We start from the raw sequence: 20,343 nt of genomic DNA, 5'->3' as shown, positions 1-20,343 counted from the left end.
AAGAACATTAGAAATAGCGCTCCAGAAGAATAAGACCACGCCCACCATGCTCGACAGTATCGGCATGTGGCGCAAAGAAACGGAACAACGAAAGAAAAGAGAAGAAGCAAAAATAGGGAAAGAATTACGAAAGGCAGCCCACCTAGCCGCAAAGCAACTAGAAGAGGAAATAAAAGAAAGAAAAGAAGCTACACAAAACCAAGAATCAGGGTCAACAGGCCAATGCCCTGTTAGGACCCCCTCTGCACTCTACCCTGAATTGCCCCCCAAACAACGGGCAAACGATGAGTTACTGCTAGGTCCCCCAATCATCTACATGCCCCCTCCATATGCTCCCAGCCAACAAAACCTGCAAACCCCGAGTGTGAGTGAAAGTGACCCTAGTGCTAGTGCACCGGCCCTCACGGCCTCCGCACCAGCCACATTAACAACTTCGTCAGACGACCCCGAGGCTAGCAAACAATCATCAACCAGGCTAAGTAGGTTAAGCAAAGATGAGCGGGATGGGATCGACAAAATAGCAAAGACATTGGTAGAACGAAGGGAGAGCGAAGAATACACAATGAGCATATATAATTCACATGCCGACAGCCACAGACGGCATTTCATCTTGCGATTCAGCTACCACACCCTGAACGCGTATGAAGATAGGTATCAGAGTAAGGGTCCCGCTAAACTAACAACACTGTATAGGAAGATTGATGTTGGAGATGGGACTGAACGTGAGGCGACGGAACTCTTCATGCAAATGCTTGAGGTCTTCCGCCACCTCGCGGAACAGAAACCAGAAGCCAAGGTTACGGTCCCTGAAACAACTTCGGCAGAAGTAGCCAATACTATGATGCCTATCAGAGAAGCGGCTCCTTACTGGATCCCGCCACGGGGCCAGGGAACGAACGATGATATTAATAATGAAAATGCAAAGGGGAGGGTTGTGTACAATTGGGTTTACCAACCATGGGACCGACAGGATATCCTAACCTTCAAACAAACCCTGCCCGATTTAAGAAAGAACCCGACGGCATTTTATACCGAATTAGGCACAGCCTTGGGTTCGACAGTAATGACTTTAGCGGACATTGACTTGTTCTTTGGGTTATGCCTGCCAGCTGATGTGTGGAAGCAAATCCGGAAGGCTGACCACACGGATCTGTTTGGACATACCTGGGACCAACTCGGTAAACTAGATAGACAGCGAGAGCCGGGGAGTAAACCAGTGAAAGACATACTGGAACTCCCAGACAAACTAGTTCAGAAGTTAAAAACACTGGTCCCGGAAAGAAAAGTAGACTGGTCGATAGTCACGGCCTGTCGACAGAAACCCCAGGAAGATGTGTCAGAATACTTCTCCCGATTCGAGACAGTGTTCTCCGACTACAGTGGCCAAGACATGACCACCGCAACCGGACAGCACCTGTTTGTGCAAAATTATGTAAAGGGACTAACACAAGAAGTCTCCCAAAAACTGCAGACGAGTGAGAGTAGTTGGGGGGCCTCCAAACCCGCAGCTATCCTTCAGATGGCTCAGTATTACGAGCACCAAAAGAATGAGAATGATAGGGCGTCCGAGAAAAAGAAGAAAGATTTAAAGGAAAGGGTAATGATAGCCCAGATACAGGGTATAGCGGTAGGACGGGAACCCCAAAGGGGGAACTACCAATCAACCACCCCCAGAGATCTACCTCCTAAAGATCACACCCCAACATCCCACACTGGACGTAGAGACATTAGCAATGACCAATGCGCCTTCTGCAAAGGGTTCGGCCATTGGAAATCCCAGTGTCCGGTTCTGCTAGAGATGAATAGAAATAGGGATTCCAGGGATGTGGCAGGTGGTCCGAGAAATAGAGTACAAGGACGAGGGAGCACCATCGACACCAGCAATGACAGATCAGGGAGACTGAACACATTTGACCGTCCCCGACAGAACCAATATCAGCTATCCGAAGGTGACAATGCCCCCGACTTTGCATAGGACTGCCAGGGGCAAGGGAGGGATCCAGTCGAGCTCTGTGTTGACCAGCAAGGTCCTTATGTCACTGCTAAGGTCCTGGGTACAGAGTCTCCATTCTTGGTAGACACTGGGGCGACACGTAGTGTGTTATCAAAACGACTGATTCCAAGGGCACCCTTGTCTGGCTCACACATAACGTCGATAGGTTTCGATGGAACGCCCTCCACTAACCCCCTGTCCGTACCTATTACCTTTGACCTAGAAAACAACACCACTGACGCGACATTTCTACTCTCCTCCAACTCCCCTGACGCCATTATGGGCATTGACTTACTGAAACATTTTCGAGCTACCATTAGGTGTTCCCCAGATGGAATACGAGTCATCCTGTACGACAACCCAGACATGCCCAGATCCCGTCCCCCACGACACATGTGCTCCATAACTGACGCTGACCTGTCCCTGCTTGACACCCTACCTCCGTACCTGTGGGCCAAAAATGACTCTGATGTGGGGCGAATGATGATTGATCCTATTCACATAACTGTACGACAGGACGCTATGCTCCCGAAACTCCCGCAATATCGGATATCGCCAGAGGGTGAGAAGGCACTGGTAGCGATCATTCAGTCTCTGGTAGATGCAGGAGTGGTTGAAGAGGTGGTTAGCAACGTCTGCAACAGCCCAATCCTGCCTATTGTTAAGAAGCAAGGTGAAGGAGATGAGAAAGCGTACCGCTTCATCATCGACTTGTGAGAGATTAACAAAGTGGTTGTACCCCAATATCCTGTAGTCTCCGATATCACCACCATTCTGACCCTCATCCCGTCCACTGCCACCACCTTCTCTGTTATCGACCTTAAAAACGCGTTTTTCTCTATCCCCATTCATCCAGACAGCCGTTATCTCTTCGGCTTCACTTTAAAATCCCGCTCGTACCGATTTTGTAGAGCTCCCCAGGGGTACACTGAAAGTCCCAGCATTTACAGCCAGGCCCTCAAAAGGCAGCTAGATGCCTTCCAGCTACCAGATGGAGTGGTGTTGATCCAATATGTTGACGATATCCTTTTGGCAGCCGACACCACCCCGCTTGCAACGACAGCCACCGTCCAACTCCTACACTTTCTTGCAGAAAATGGCCATAAAGTCTCCAAAAAGAAGTTACAGTTCTGTCAGCCACAGGTGACTTACCTAGGCCATCTTCTGTCCAAAGAAGGGAGGAAACTTACACCCGACCGAATCCAAACCATCCTAGACACCCCCATCCCAAAAACACAAAAGCAGGTCCGCTCTTTGGTTGGCCTAACCTCTTTTTGCAGACAGTGGTTGCCTAATTACAGCCTCATTGTGAAACCATTACTTGCCCTGCTGACCAAAGATGTCCCCTCCCCGCTTCCTTGGACCACTGAGTGTCAAGCCTCCTTTAAGGAATTACGGGATGCACTCTGCTCAGCACCCGTCCTCGGAACCCCGGATGACTCCAAACCCTTCTCCCTCTTCACCCACGAAAGGGAGGGATGCGCATTGTCTGTCCTAACTCAATCGATTGGTCCTAAGCAGCGCCCTTGTGCCTACTTCTCCGCCACTCTTGATCCTGTAGCTAGAGCTTTGCCTGCCTGCCTTCGAGCAGTAGCCGCCGCTGCTGTCTCTATCCGTCAGAGCGAGGGAATTGTACTTTCCAACTCCCTCACCGTGTTAGTACCCCATGCAGTCGACACCCTTCTGAACCAAACCAAGACTCAACACTTGACTAGCGCACGACTGACAGGGTATGAACTGACGCTACTTGCACCCCACATCACACTAAAGAGATGCACGACTTTGAATCCTGCCACATTACTGCCCCTGCCTGAGAATGACCCCGACGTTCCTCCCATCCACGACTGTGTGACCCTCACGGACGAACAGACTAGGAGTAGGGTTGATCTCCGAGACACTGCTTTCACTGACCCCGATGGAGAGCTATGGGTGGACGGCTCATGCATCAAACTCCCAGATGGCACCACTTCAGCTGCCTATGCAGTAACGACAGCCCGAACAGTAGTTGAGACAGCCTGCATCACACAACGATCTGCCCAGGCAGCAGAGCTGATAGCCCTCACCCGAGCATGCATCATAGCCGCAGGGACCACCACGAACGTATATACGGACAGCCAGTATGCCTTCGGAGTGGTCCACCATTTTGGGCTCCTGTGGAGGGAGAGGGGATTCCTGACGTCCCACGGCACCCCGATCCTCCACGGAGATCTAGTCTCCGCTCTGATTGAAGCAGTTCTCCTCCCCAAACGATTAGCGGTGATAAAATGTCAGGCACACAAAAGGGTGACAGACTTGGTCGGACAAGGGAATGCATTAGCCGACATCACTGCACGAACCACAGCTGAGAATAGGACGGTGACACGCATGTACATGACCAGGTCACAAGCAGAAACATGGAGTGACACAAGGATAATGATCAGAGACATACAGTCGGCCAGCACCCCTCACGAGCTGACTAAGTGGGCAAGGGTGGGTTTGAAGGATGAGGAGGGCTGTTGGCGAACGAAGGATGCAAGCAAATGGTTGCTGCCCGACTCATATCTGATTCCCATACTGACAATGGCTCACTCCCCCGCACACATAGGATCTGCACCCATGATCGAACTCATTTCCAAAGTCTGGCATAACGACAAAATCCCTGACTCAGCCAGACGCCTAGTTCAGCAGTGCCTTATCTGTCTGCAACACAACCCCGGGAAAGGAACTGTAGTACCCCGGGGAGGGTTTGGGACCCCCAATCACCCCTTCGAGGTCCTTCAGATGGACTACATCCAACTAGAGAGATGCCAAAGCCTGAAGTATGTACTAGTCATCGTGTGTGCCTTCAGCAAATGGGTAGAAGCCTATCCAACCCGTGACAACACTGCCATGACTACTGCCAAAGTACTACTGAAGGAATTCTTCCCTCGCTATGGCCTTTGTCGAATTCTATGGAGCGACAATGGCCCCCACTTCATAGCTGAGGTTATCCAATTAATCCTAAAGGGGTTGGGGGTGAAGCAACGATTTCATGCGGTCTTCCACCCCCAATCCGCCGGTCTAGTGGAACGCCATAATGCCACACTGAAGCTGAAACTGGCAAAAATAGTGGCCACCACTGGACTTAACTGGCCGGATGCCCTCCCACTGGCATTGTTATCGATGCGCTCCACTCCCACCAAGCACCATTTGACCCCCTACGAGGTCGTATTCGGGCGACCGATGAACCTCTGGACCGCTCCAAAGCCGACCTCCATTCATGACGTCCCGGACGTCCTACTGTCTGATTATTTGTGCAAATTAACTAAAACGTTGTCTGTCATTCATCAACAGGTGCAGCAGGCCATCCCCGATGCTTCCAGGGGCCCCGGCCACGACATCCAACCGGGAGATTTCGTTCTAATACGAAACTTCCAGCGGATCAAGAGTCTGGAACCCCGGTGGACGGGCCCCTGGCAAGTGCTGATCACCACACGAACGGCGCTTCGAGTGGAGGGGAAGAAGCACTGGCTGCACGCACATCATTGCCGGAAGGTCTCTGCGAATTTGGCCACGACAGAAAACGTCAGCACCCAAGAAGAGCTCCTGAACAAGGACCGACCGACATTGAACTGTTATCCCGATACTGGGGCACTTGAACTTGCAAAATTCTCTGATCCCACTGTGCCATCCAAAGAAGGGTATTTCCTGCGTCGAAAGGAGGGAGTTTCGGCTGAGTAGGCCACGGACTAAGTTAAATCTCAGAACGGTGACCTAAACACAATCAAGGGTTACCGGAAGAGAAGCTAAACGAAGTCTGTGGTCCTGCCCACTACCGAGCCCCTTGAAGGTGATGGAAGCGCCAGATAAGAAGATGATGGAAGCGCCAGATAAGAAGATGATGGAAGCAACAGGAAATACCCAGTATAGAAATCCAAAAACTGACAACTTGCACAAATCAAAGACAATCGCACTCTTCATTGTCTTCCTCTTCTGCCTCCTTCTCATGACCTCCTTCTGGATTCTGGAGGAAAGCACACCGGCTCATGAGGCATTGCTACCTACTGTACAGCCAACACCCCTGAAAGAGCATCACCTAATCTCTCTGTCGCCCCAGCTCCAAGAAAGGCGCAGGGAATTCTGGAACAATTCCTTCGTGCAACTGTTGCACCAACACAACCTTGCTGCGAATGCTACGAACTGTTGGATCTGCGGGTTGCTCCCGCATGCCACTGGACACTCCATCCCCTTCATCCCTTCACCCTTCTCAGTTCACGGCTCTTGCCTCGCCTGGTTGATCCTCATGCAAGAGAGCCACAAGGACAACGCCACCTCCAGCCGGACAGTGTCACACTTCTACTCTGGGTTCTGGCTGAACAAAACAGGAAAGACCCCTGCTGCCCTGTGTCCTGCGCTCGCAGGCGCCACCTTCATCAAAGACATTCCAGCCAAAGAACGAGTCGAAGTACAGGTGCTCCACAATCCAGCCAGAACCACCTTCACTCATCTGCAAAAACAAACTACCGCCACTCTAACTGTGGCCCTGTCTGTTATCAATGTCACAGGTCTCGTGTGTCTCGAAGGCCATGGAACGCAGCTGGTGGGTCACAGCGCCTGCCGAATCACCAGAACATTGGACTCAGCTGACCCCCCTTCTTTCGTTGCTTCTCCGAATATGTACTTTGTGTGTGGCACCAAAGCTTACACCTGGCTCCCGAGAGGTTGGAAAGGCGCCTGTTACATTGCCTTCGTTCTTCCACCCACGTATGTAGCCCCTGCCAACCACCACCGGCAGAGGCGTGCAGGCGACATTGGACAAACCGACTCCACCGGAGCACAGTTCCTTGATGCAGCAAAGGGACTTGTTCCCCTGTGGGGCCCAATGGCAAACAGCCGTGCTATCCGACACCTGACCCAGGCCGTAGAAACAATGATCAACATCACGGCTGGCATCCTTGCCAACAACACTGCGGAGCTTCAGGCGGTCCGCCTTGTGACCCTTCAAAATCGTCTTGTCCTAGACGTGGTCCTAGCCGACCGAGGAGGAGCATGCCACATCATCGGATCCAGCTGCTGCACCTACGTGCCAGACAACTCGCCTTCAGTCTACAAAGCCATTGAACACCTCCACAGACTGTCCTCAGAGGTTCACCAAGAACAGGAAGGATGGTCGCTTGGGAGCTGGTTTTGGGACACTTTGAAGAATTGGGGTTGGAAGTTGTTTTCCTTCGTGCTGATACCTGTTGTGATATTATGTGGGTGTTGCTTAGGTATCCAATGTCTGCCACCTTTGTGCGGCCTTGTTTCTAACTGTATGTGCCCAAAGACTTTGGACTTCCGAAATGAGCACATGAGCCCCCTCTATGAAGTAGAAATACGTGGCCTTATGGGGATAAATCCGAACTGACAAGTTGGCGAGACATGTTAAAAGGGAGGACTGTGGAATTTTAGTTTGCGATCTGAACATCATCTGCGCCAGCTTGTCACCTATGTACTACGTGCACGGCAGCCATTTTAGATATCATGGTCTCCCTGTCCACGATCGATCACCAGCACGCCTCTCTGACCCAGCAAGCAGCCTCCGCGCACCCTGGCTCCCCCTCCCTCCCCCTCATGAGCGTGACCCTTCTGCATGACCCCGTCCTTGGGAGTCACACCAGCGCCTGACCAGCACCTCCTCTCCTCCTATGAATGCCCCTCTGTTGATAAACCTTCCCTCAGCCCGATTGTCCACGCAGCATGAATACCACTCCTTTGATGACCCCTTTCCCCGTGTCCAGCTGTCCACACAGGTCTGAGGCCATCGCCTAAGCCGGCAGATACCATTCACTGCCCCTTATTGCACGAGGTCGCTCTCCTTCAAAGGACCCTCTATTGATCCAGGCCTCCCCACCCCCTGTGATTTGATCAGGCGCACACATCCTAAGACTCGACGGAACACTCAGCTGCGTGATGACCCCCTCCTCTTATCAGCAGGTTGAGGACCTCTATTGTGGGGATACATGGGGGTGGGATGGACACGAGGATTACGGGGATGTCTTTTCCTTTATGTCAATGTTCTGATTGTAATAAAGAAAGGTCACATGCCATAAACCAGTGTATAAGAGGCCAGGCCTCCGAGAGGCTGTTAGAGCACCTCGAGACGATACCTTGTTGTCTGATCTGATGTGTTCTGCTCCGTCGGAATAAACTTCTGTTTCCTGCCTTCTGGTCTCCGGCGCCTGCCTCATTGCTTGGTAAACTTGAATGGTACAAGGGCGGTTAGCGCCGGGCAAATCTTGAGAAAGGTCCTAGCCCTACCTTTTTCCACACCCTTGCAAAAAAAGAACTGCAGCAATTTGTCAGTAGACAGAGCCTGGCATTTGACCTGTCTTTGAAGCAGCATGTGTGAAAAGGTAAATACAGAATTTGATGGACATCTTAATGTTTTACTTGGACTTTCACAACCCACTAAAACTCTGCGCAACTTAAATCTTCACAGTTTGGGAAACACTTGTCTAGACACATCGGAGCCTCACGGTCATATGAACTACCCAGCCCTTCCGCAGGTTAGGTTCTTGTAGCCGGGTTCTGCCATTATAAAACCAAGACTGCAAGTCCCAGAATCCAAAGTAACTACCTGCGTTACAGTAGCTGACAATGTAAGAACCTGGTAAACTTGGTGGCTATGTATATTATGTACACTTCTGAGAAATGGGGTCGTAGATTTCAAGTGTCCAGTGTCGGGTGTGAGTTCTATTTTGTCAGGGCATTGTGCAAAGTGATATCCTGACTTCATAATGTATGGAAGAATCAATACTATATATACCACCAGAGCCACAACTGAGCACATATAAAGCAACTCAAGACGTTATAGCATGAACAGCCACAAGTCATCAGGAGCAATCCTACTTAGTGCTGGCTTTCTAGCCAAGAGCACTTTGCATGCTGGGATTAATAGGCCAAACGTTTAATGGGACAAAAATGCAGTGTTTAGTTCTGGTTTGCCAAGTGCTGTTGTTATTACTTATTATTGCTGTACGTGGCTTTAGCATGAACATTGTCGTGCCCAGGACAGGGGCACTAGGACCCTGGGACACAGGACATAAGCCAAGGGACACCGGACACCACATCCGGTCAGGGGAGGGGACAGGGGACACTCGGAAACAGGACCTGGAGGTGAGAGGTCGGGGCAGCAGCAGCTGTACAACATCTGTAATAAAGTGGTACCTGATCAGCCCCACCGTTTCCTGGGTCAGGGGACACGACAACTGGCGACGAAGGTATCTGAAGACTCCACGCGTGTCCATCGTGAAGAAAATCACCGAAGAAAGCCAGGAGCCCACCCTGGATTGCATCGCCAAAAGAAAAGAAGAAAAGCGGCCCCTCGATCGAGCGCAGCGACGCGGAGCCCACCCCGACTGTTTGCAAGATCCCCAACTGATCCGGTAAGCCTTGTGTAGAAGCGCGCGAAAGAGAAGAAATCGGCGCGAGCTCTCGCAAGAGTCTCGGCGGCCATTTTGGAGTCAGGCGGTTTAGACCAATCAGCAAGCAGGAAAGAGGAACGGCCATTTTGGAGTCAGGCAAAAGGCGATTGGATTAGAAATCTCGCGGTATTCTCGGCGGCCATTTTAAGGTCAGGTGAATCGACCAATCTGAAGCAAAGGAAAACAAGCGGCCATTTTGAAAACAGGCAAAATCGAGAAAGGGCTTAAATAAGGAATAAAAACACCAAAAGAAGGTGGAAAACGGGCAAACAAAAAGGAAATCAAAGGACAATAGCAATAAAAGTGTCCTAAAAGAGGAAAACAAGAGAAAACAAAGGATCTGTAAGAGGAAGAATAAATTGATACAAGAGAGTGTCAAGGTAAAAGGGCAGGCACAGTTGAAAAGGAGCAGAAAGTGCTGAGTTGAGCACTAATAAAGCACAAGCAAAGACAAAGAACAGCACATAAGAGAAAAAGGCAACAAACAAAAGGAAAGAAAGGAAAATAAGGACAAACAAGAGAAAATAAAGCCGGTAAAGTGCTGACTAAAAAGAAAAAGTGCCGATTTGAGCACCAGGAAAACAGACAAGCACAGGCCAGGCAAAGAAAAGAGGACAAAAGAAAAAGACAATAGAAGAAATAACAAAAGAGTGCCAGGAAGAGCACAGAGAATAGAAGAGTGCCGGAAGAGCACGGAGAATAGAAGAGTGCCAGGAAGAGCACAGAAAACAGAAGAGTGCCAGAAAGAGCACGGGAAACAACAAAAGAGGACACAGAGAATAGAAGAGTGCCACGAAGAGCACAGAAAACAGAAGAGTGCCAGAAAGAGCACGGTAAACAACAAAAGAGTACCAGGAAGAGCACACGAAAGAGTGCCAAGAAGAGCACAGAAAAGAAGAAATGACAGACCCCAAGCCAGAAAGACAAAGTGCACAATACAGAAAACTACTACCATTCAACTTGTCGGAGCCACAAGTAGGAATAAGGTGGGAGAATTGGATCAGACATCTGGAGAGATACATGGAAGAGACTGATGTGACAGAGGCAAAGAAACTGGGTCTATTACTAAATTTTGCAGGCGATGACATTGAGGACCTCCTAGTGACGCTACCAACAAAGGAAACAACTACTTATAAAAAACTAAAGAAATGTTTAACAACGAAATTTGACCAGCAAAGAAATATTGATCTTGAACGATACACTTTCGCAACTGCGTCTCAACAAATAGACGAAACACCAGATGACTTTGCGACCAGACTGAGGAAACTTGTAACACATTGTGAATTTGACAAATTTGACAACACACAAGCAATAAGATTGTGAATCATAGAAGGCTGCCGTGACACGGGGTTCCGTGCAAAAATACTAAAAGAGCCAACATCACTAGAAAACATCCTGGCCCTAGCAAGAGCGGAGGCTAGTGAGACAGCAGACGCAAAAGAAATGGAGCGAGGAAAATTCACAGAAGAAACAGCGCTGTGCCTGTTGAGCAACATCACAACGCACATGATGGGTCTCATGGCAACTGAAAGACTGGAAGAAGATGATGCTGCCACAAGCACCACACTGAGGGGGCTAACAAACAAAGGAAAACGTTTCACATGGACCGAAGAGCACCACAAAGAATTGAAAGAGATCAGGTTTGCTATGACGGCCGAGGACGACCCAGCACATGCTGACCGGAGGCTGAGCAGAGAGCCAAATTCAGATGGCAACGAAATAGAACTGGTAGCAAAGGTGACACAACATAAACAAGAAAAAAATCACCGAAGACAGGTGGTGGCACAAGAAAGCAGAAATGGAACGGCGATGAGGGAATCAAGAAGAGTGAGACTATCACACACAAGAAGGGAAAGAAGAGTGGAACAAGAAGACACTGCTGCAAGAGCTCAAAAAGCAAACGCAACAACAAAGGCTCATGAAAAGAAAGGAAGACATGCGACGAAACGAAAAAGAAAGAAAGGAGGCATCGCGATGGCCAAAGAAGGACAAGCGAGGAAATGGAGCACGAGATCCCCGGAGGCAAGTTGAAGATGACAAAAGCAAAAGAACGGATGGCAAAGGCAGCAGTTTGGCCAGTGTCACGTCACAGGGCACCTTTCGCATATCAGCAAGGCAGAAGCAAGAGAAGCGGAAAGGTCAAAGCAAGAACTGTAGAAATACACACAAAAGGAAGAAGCTCAAGCGGATATCAGAAAACAGCGATCAAGAAGGAAACTCATGGAACCAAAGAGAATAATTGAGGAGGTGTAGATGAAGAGGCCTATGGGCCATCGAACAACATCTCTCTCTCTCTCTCTCTCTCTCTCTCTCTCTCTCTCCCTCTCTCTCTGACCACAGGCCGCATTAAAAAAAATGTTTGTTTTGCAACAAGGGGGGAGATGTCGTGCCCAGGACAGGGGCACTAGGACCCTGGGACACAGGACATAAGCCAAGGGACACCAGACACCACATCCGGTCAGGGGAGGGGACAGGGGACACTCGGAAGCAGGACCTGGAGGTGAGAGGTCGGGGCAGCAGCACGCTGTACAACATCTGTAATAAAGTGGTACCTGATCAACCCCACCGTTTCCTGTGTGTTTCCTGGGTCAGGGGACACGACAACCATCCACACTGGAATTATGTTATTCACTGGAGTGACGTCTCAACAGTGATCAACCAACGAGGTTAAACACCATTGTGACGTCACCCGAGGTAAGCAACGCTTCTACTTTTTTCCACCTATTAGCTGGGTCTCCCGTGCCGCGAGAACTGCAGCAGAATGATGGTTGGCGGTTAATGGGTGAATGTGAGGGCCGGCTTAAGGCAAGAGCGAAATGGGCCCAGGCCCAGGGCGCCAGTCTTCAGATAGGCGTTCAGAGCTGTCTGCATTAAAGCCCTGTAGACAGCAGCGTCTATCTTGCTTGACTTCAATGGATGAGACTAAATTGATTTTAGTCTTTTTATTATTATTTTTTTTGCTGTAGTTGACATTTTGCACACCATGTACCCCTTCCTTTCCTTCTCACTCTCACGACCTGCTGACACACACAAACACCGCCATTCACGCCACCAGCACCTTGGCACTAGAGTGATCGAGCTACAGCTGCACGTACGTCAGAATATTTGGGGGAGATGCCAGGAAGTTTGTGCTCAGAGGCCAGTCACTGCCTTTATGTGTGACTGACCGATGAACAGCATAGGACTGGGAAGGCGGGCAGTCGGGTATCGGCCGATGGGGCTGTGCCTATTGGTCACCTGTGCCAAAGGAAATGATGGACGGAGCGTTGACAATACAAGCACTCACCCCCAGTCAACTGATCTGGGTTTTAATCCATCACCGTTCTTTAGCCCACTCTGCCACCCCAGTTCAGACATGGCCATATGCAAATCAGTCTGACCCTGTGCCTCATGGGAACAGTCCAGCCTGAACTGCCAAGCCATGCCTTCCCTGGACCGGAAACAAGCTACTGAGGACCGGTTTCTGGCATTCCAGCCGTCTTCAGCCCGGCTTGCTTGAATCCAGTGGCAAAGTGAGCAAGGGACTCACGTCTGAACATACCCTGCCAACTTATGGCGAACAAAGAAAAACAGTTCGGGCTGGACTGTTCCCATGAGGCACAGGGTCAGACTGATTTGCATATAGCCATGTCTGAACTGGGGTGGCAGAGTGGGCTGAAGAACGGTGATGGATTAAACCCAGATCTTTTGACTGGGTGTGAGTGTTTGATTGATTCAGATGCTCCGTCCATCACCACCCCCTTTTGTACCACTTTTGGCCGCCATAAGAGTGGCAGGGTATGCTCAGACGTGAGTCCCTTGCTCACTTTGCCACTGGATTCAAGCAAGCTGGGCTGAAGACGGCTGGAATGCCAGAAACCGGTCCTCGGAAGCTTGTTTCCGGTCCAGGGAAGACATGGCTTGGCAGTTCAGGCTGGACTGTTCCCATGAGGCACAGGGTCAGACTGATTTGTATATAGCCATGTCTGTACTGGGGTGGCAGAGTGGGCTAAAGAACGGTGATGGATTAAACCCAGATCTTTTGACTGGGTGTGAGTGTTTGATTGATTCAGATGCTCCGTCCATCACCACCCCCTTTTGTACCGCTATTGGTCACCTGTGGGCCGGTTTTTGTTAGATCTATCAGCCGGCCATTGAGCCTTGCTGTCTCTTACCCGCCCGTCCACTGTAATGCGGAGCCAGCATCATGGGCAGGCAGACTTGGAGGGGGTAGCTTGCAGCAACGTCGCTCGGTCAGTATTCGCGCCCCTGCAGACTTTAGCTTGGCCCCAGTGGGGCCGAGGCACACGCTCAAAAGGGGTGTCTCACTTCCCTGCTGTGCTGTTAAACTGAGGCGCCTGGCAGGGAGCAGGTTATGTGGCCGTTGGGACATTATCACCTCTGCGCCCCTGGAGCAGCATCAGCTCTGCTTTACTTCACCCCTCCCCTGCCAGGCCATCGCTCTGAGGCTATACTTGGCTGAGGAGGGGGAAGAGTTAGTGAAGGGGCCCCGCTGGTGGCCTGTTGTTGGCACCTCAGTGCCAGAGTCTTTCAGACCTTGGTAGAGGGGGGTGTATGTTTGCATAGACCTCGATGTGAGGCATCTTTCACAGAGAGAAAACTAGAGAGGATGTAATGTTAGGGTCAGAGCTGCTGAATTTGGAAAATAGGTCTGAGTCCCACTCTCAGCTCAACATCCTGTGATTCTGGTCAAATGGCTTATTTGCCCAAGATCTAAAATAAAAAGTAATTTGATATTCTGTAATGTGACTGGTGCGCATATAATCACTTCTGTTAGGCCGAGTTCACGCTAAAACTACAATAAAAATAATCTCTGTATTCTCATGTTTTAAGAGTATGCAAAGGCTGGGAGAATAATAAAAGAGGGTTCTTAATACAAATTTCCCTATTCCTTCTTGACATGGCTTTTCTGCCTTTGTTTAGTATTTAACTATCTGTCCTTGATCATGAAAGCAGATTTATACCACATTTTTAACTCTGTTCACCTTATGTTTTTGTTTAAAGTATATATATTGATCAGACGAGAAAATACCAGCATTTGGTGATTTTCTTCCTTCTCCTACGACCGGGACATTAAAATACCAGTAATTCTGGTTAAAAAATGGGCAGGTGGTAAACATAGCCACATCAGGAATTGTGGCCTTTGGGCCACTTTATTTCACCTCACTCACCCAGGCAAAATGTAGGGCCATATTATCAAGAAAGGGTGATACATTATCGCCTCTTTTAAGGGCAGGAAACTGCCGCTAAAGCGGGGATAATGGGCTTGATAATATGCCCTTGTGAATTCCCATAGAACCCAGGTTCTGGTGAAAACCTGGGCGTCTAGGGGAATTAAAAGGAGATATTATCAAGCCCATTATCCCCGCTTTAGCGGCAGTTTCCTGCCAATAAAAGCGGCGATAATGTATCGCCCTTTCTTGATAATATGTCCGGTAGTGCTTCTAGATTTCACCAATGTTTCTGTCTCTATGAGCTTTAAAATATGTAATTTATCAAACATTTCTCTAAAAATGAGCTCAATGTGACTAGCAAATGCAAATGCTGTTTTATAAATCGGTGAAATCCGTGAATATGGGCCACTTTTTTAAGGGGTGCCCAGGCCGAATTGTGATCCCAATCCGACCCTGCCCGTGAACACAAACGGGGACCCCCTGTAACCTAATTTTATTCAGCAGCTGCAGAGGGGGTGACAACTTTATTTCGCCCAGGGCGCTATCCGAGCAAGGGGCTGCTAGAAATATTACACGTTTTTCCACAGACGTTTGCTGTAGAATGGAGGGCTAGTTGAAGAAGGGTAGAAGGTACAAAAACTGAAATTTTGGGGGAGACACTTATGGAACCGAATTGCCTAGCTTTTACCACGTCATTTTGTACGAGTGAAATTCCACTGTGAACAAAAGTTACATTTTATCAAAACCATAAAATTTTTGTATTTAAATTGTTGACAATTCTTGAAGACAATTCACATTCATGCTATTCTACTAACGTCAAAATCTGTAAGATTTTTCACTTGGTTCACGTAAGGTTTTGTCACAAAAGATGAATTTCCAATTAGAGGCACCATTTCATCTTGTTGGCAATTACTGCAGATGAATATGTCAGAAACCTTTTTATCTTTTGTTTATGTTGGGTATGTTGGCCCAACGAACCATGCACTGTTCACTTGGTGCTATGCACCTAAACTTATTTCATTTGTTCAACAAAACATAAACCTGTTATGATTTCAGTATCTTCTTTTTTATTTTAACTTCTTTTATCTCTTTTTATCATATGTGTACTTTACCACATGATATTGTTAGCAATCGTTCATATTTCATATACAATCAAAAATAACAGCCAGAATAACCTTAACATTTCATATTCATGTTATGATTTACAGTGCCATATAATGTAAATTTTTTGAGAGAGCCCAATGCATTTCGGCACTGCCAAAGTGCCTTCATCAGGGGCGAACCTGTAAAAATAAACAAAGTGACCTTGTAAAAACAATTATTGGGTGCCCATGTGTGTTGTTGAGTATATATTGTGACTGTTTTACCTTGGTACGATGTACTCAATGCTCTAACCTGCGTGAACAAAATTATAATATTTATAAGAACCTGATTTTCAATTGATCACACATCAATGATCCATGCCAATATAAAGTCCAACTAATTGAAATCCAAACAGTCAGCTTACCGCTAATGTTGTAGCTTCAAAAACTCCCTAAGTAATAAACAATAAACAAAGAACAAATTCAGTGTCCTGCTCGTTACTGATACTTTACTGCAAGCGCTTCAAAAGCGTATGAAAATGTGCCTACCTGATTGTCCAAAAACTCTGACTTTCTGTAAAACAAAAAAGACAATACCGCGTATTCGATGTTTAAAAATCCAACCTTATGAGCAGCTAATCAGAACTTCTCATCTTCAGTAATGCGTTCCCACATACCTGTTCAATCCAACTGTCGCGCTCTCTCTATGAAGGATACACAAACAAACAAGAAACCATTCTCAAGCGGGTGGCAAAATTATGGTTTTAGGCAATCTGCCAATAGTACATAGAACAAGCAGTAGATACTTAGTACCCCTGATAAAAAAGAGTAACATCAATAAATAATGGGATAATATATAATCTATACTTATAATATCACACCCTATTAGAGGTGGAAGTTGTAATCATGAAATGAGTAAATTGCTTGAGTATGTTGAGAAAAGACTGTACTATTTTGTTTTCTCTATGTTTACAACTATGATATAAGAAAACATACTGCAAGAGGTTGAATTACAATTTCTAACATTGATCATTGATGTTTTTGCCTAAACACCATAAAATAACGCAGCACCACACGCAATTCATACACCACAATCATATATTAAACATCGGTTTTTAATATGAGTTTTTATTGTTGAGGGTGGAAACTCGGGCCGAGATAGCCGTTCAAAGATGGCGCTAGTATAGTTGTGGTCAGGGATAGTGAAGTCCGTCTTTAGTGTCATTGATAGTAGCCGACCCGCGGGAGAATACATTAGCGAACCGGGAACGCTGGTAGCGGTTGAATTTTTTATGGGAGTAACAGCAAGTTAGAGCAAGACGGTGTGGATGATTTTCGAACTAGGTAAGCCGGTATTTGAGCGGTGCTGAGAGAAATACATCATTGAACCGGTGACTGGCAGCAAGGAAAGATATTGAGAATGGTTTCTTGTTTGTTTGTGTATCCTTCATAGAGAGAGCGCGACAGTTGGATTGAACAGGTATGTGGGAACGCATTACTGAAGATGAGAAGTTCTGATTAGCTGCTCATAAGGTTGGATTTTTAAACATCGAATACGCGGTATTGTCTGTTTTGTTTTACAGAAAGTCAGAGTTTTTTGACAATCAGGTAGGCACATTTTCATACGCTTTTGAAGCGCTTGCAGTAAAGTATCAGTAACGAGCAGGACACTGAATTTGTTCTTTGTTTATTGTTTATTACTTAGGGAGTTTTTGAAGCTACAACATTAGCGGTAAGCTGACTGTTTGGATTTCAATTAGTTGGACTTTATATTGGCATGGATCATTGATGTGTGATCAATTGAAAATCAGGTTCTTATAAATATTATAATTTTGTTCACGCAGGTTAGAGCATTGAGTACATCGTACCAAGGTAAAACAATCACAATATATACTCAACAACACACATGGGCACCCAATAATTATTTTTACAAGGTCACTTTGTTTATTTTTACAGGTTCGCCCCTGATGAAGGCACTTTGGCAGTGCCGAAATGCATTGGGCTCTCTCAAAAAATGTACATTATATGGCACTGTAAATCATAACATGAATATGAAATGTTAAGGTTATTCTGGCTGTTATTTTTGATTGTATATGAAATATGAACGATTGCTAACAATATCATGTGGTAAAGTACACATATGATAAAAAGAGATAATAGAAGTTAAAATAAAAAAGAAGATACTGAAATCATAACAGGTTTATGTTTTGTTGAACAAATGAAATAAGTTTAGGTGCATAGCACCAAGTGAACAGTGCATGGTTCGTTGGGCCAACATACCCAACATAAACAAGCTATAACCACAAGGGACTGACAAACCCAGTAACCGTAGCACCATAGAGAAGAATCGAACAATAGGGTGAACGGAGTGCTCCCTTATCCAATAAAATATCAGAAACCTTTTTATGACATCATACCCCACCAAAATAAAACATTTTAGAAACACAGCTCCAATTCAGCTTTTAGCATAAAACAAGTATTTCCTTGAGACATATTCACAAACATGTGCTAAGAAATATTCCTCGTCTTTGTGCATATTTCAGAAAATATCAGACTTCGTCATTCACAAAGGATGCGCACATTTTCTGAGGGAGAGTGCAGTTGAATAGCTGTAACACAGTTAGCAACTGGCACAGGCTAGGTTCCTGCATAGAATTGGATCTAATGCGTCACGTGGTGCAGGGACAGTGGCCAATAGGGGACACCAGACTTTTGTCTTTCGCTACATGAGCTCAGAGGGCCTTATTTATGAAGGCCTTGCGCCGCCGGTGCATCACTTTTAACATGGGAAAAAGTGACGCACCGGCGGCGCAAGGCCTTCATAAATAAGGCCCAGAGTCTTTACAAATGAATCGACGATGATTAAGTGACAAACAATGGCCAACCAGACACGACACGCCATACTATTGGGGAGGTGCCGCCAACACAAGCCCCGATTTTTTACACAAATTGAATAATTAAACACGCTCGCCTTTCTTTGAAACTTATTGGAAGAATTGCAGATGTGAAGGTATAGGGGAGCTTACACAATCTTTAGTAAATCAGTAAATGGATCTATTCTGAATGGAAATATAAAGATACTTTGCAATGCCTTCTGGCAACTATAGTATTCAACCCCAAATTTATTGGAAAAAGAATGGCGGCTGGCCATTATTTTCTTCCACCAGTAGGAATGGTTCCACTGAGTACTAACGGGTGGTATGGTTATTAAATAGGATGGGATTGGCTGCAGTTGCCCCAGGTCTCGTGAGGAGACTTGGCTTTGAATCTCCAATCACAGTTATGGGAAGAGTAAACATCATCTACCTTTTGTTGGAGTTCCTCGATGGTCTTGTAGTAGCCACTGTAGTCGCCTCCTGTGCTTGATGTAGGTTTATGCTTCTCATACCACTCCCGGATCTTGCGCTCCAGCTCAGTGTTGGCATCCTCCAGCTCCTTCACCTTATTCAGGTAGGTGGCCAGGCGGTCGTTGAGGTTCTGCATGGTGGCTTTCTCATTGCTCCCAGCAAGGAGGCCCCCATCACCGCCTCCCTGCAAAAAGCCACCTCCACCTCCCTGCAAAAAGCCACCTCCAGAGCCCCCACCAAATCCGTACCCTCCACCAGCTCCATAGGCCCCAGCGTTTCCATAGCCAAACTGAACCTCTTGTCCCCCACCTGCCCCAAAGCCCCCGCCAGAACTAAAACCTCCAGCAGAGCTGCCAACAAACCCAGTGCTGCCCCCACCACTAGCAAAACCCCCGTAACCACCGATTCCACCAGAGGCAAAGTTCCCAAAGGAGCCTTGGCCCCCCATGCCACCAGCGCCTCCCGCACCATCTGAAGAGTACTGAACCGAGCCGCTAGATCCTTTGAAGGACCGCGAGGAGGAGTAATGGGACATGGTGCTAATCAGTCGAAGAACTATCAGAGTACAGTGTGGCAGCCGAATCCCTCACCTGAGCTGTGCGAAGAAAAATGCCCCAGAGCCTCCTTAAATACCTATCCCGGTGGGTGGCACCCCAAGCATCTGCTCCTTCCCAGAGCGCGCGCCAGCAGTGGAGCTGTATGCCAAGGAGGAACTGATTTATGCTGAGGTTTGCACAGATGCCTGTTACACCCACCTGTCCATCAGAGGGTTTCAGCTTCATGTTTGTTGGGAGCGACAGTTCATCTCTCTAGGGTGGTTCCACCTTTGGAAGGGATTATCATTGTCTTTGTTTCAGTTCCTAAAAAAACACACAGTACCTGGAAGAAGATTCTGCTCCTTGCGGATTACAAATTAAACATCGGGAGGAACAGAAGTCTTGGACAGGTGCCAAGGAAAGAGGTGACTTCTGATCTGATCTGTGATTAACAAAAGTATTGACTTCAATGTGGTGTCCTTACCTAGAAGAAGCAAGCCAATATCAGTAACCAAATTACCTTTTAAAACTTTCTTGAATGTACTGCCTACACAGCTGTGGGCAGAAGTTAACTCTCCTATATGCATTATGGGAATGTCCAGCAATGAAGGAATTTTGATCAATGGTGAAAATACGCCTTGCGGGGCGCGAACACTCGCGAGATCGGATTCGGAAGCCGCGAATTCGTGCGAATATGCAATTTGTTTTTTTGCGGCGTGTTAGTTCGCAAGGTTTTGTGCGTTTTTGCGAGCCGCTCGTAGCGCAAGGCGCGAAGTTACCCTCGCGG

General features: G+C 47.5%; 1 protein-coding gene across 1 annotated transcript in view; it reads right to left on the bottom strand.

Moving 5' to 3' along the window:
- The window catches only part of LOC147717226 (keratin, type I cytoskeletal 17-like), a 44,840-nt gene extending 25,219 nt beyond the window's left edge, over positions 1-19,621 (bottom strand). The window contains exon 1 of the mRNA XM_086924176.1: positions 18,980-19,621. Coding sequence (XP_086780302.1) covers positions 18,980-19,555 — 576 coding nt within the window. The 5' untranslated portion in view covers positions 19,556-19,621. The remainder of the gene's footprint in view (positions 1-18,979) is intronic.
- Between the last annotated feature and the right edge of the window lie 722 nt (positions 19,622-20,343).

The sequence above is a fragment of the Lissotriton vulgaris genome, chromosome 5, assembly GCF_964263255.1.
Source record: "Lissotriton vulgaris chromosome 5, aLisVul1.2, whole genome shotgun sequence".
In the NCBI taxonomy this organism is placed as follows: domain Eukaryota; kingdom Metazoa; phylum Chordata; class Amphibia; order Caudata; family Salamandridae; genus Lissotriton; species Lissotriton vulgaris.
This window is presented reverse-complemented; position numbering and strand designations above follow the sequence as displayed.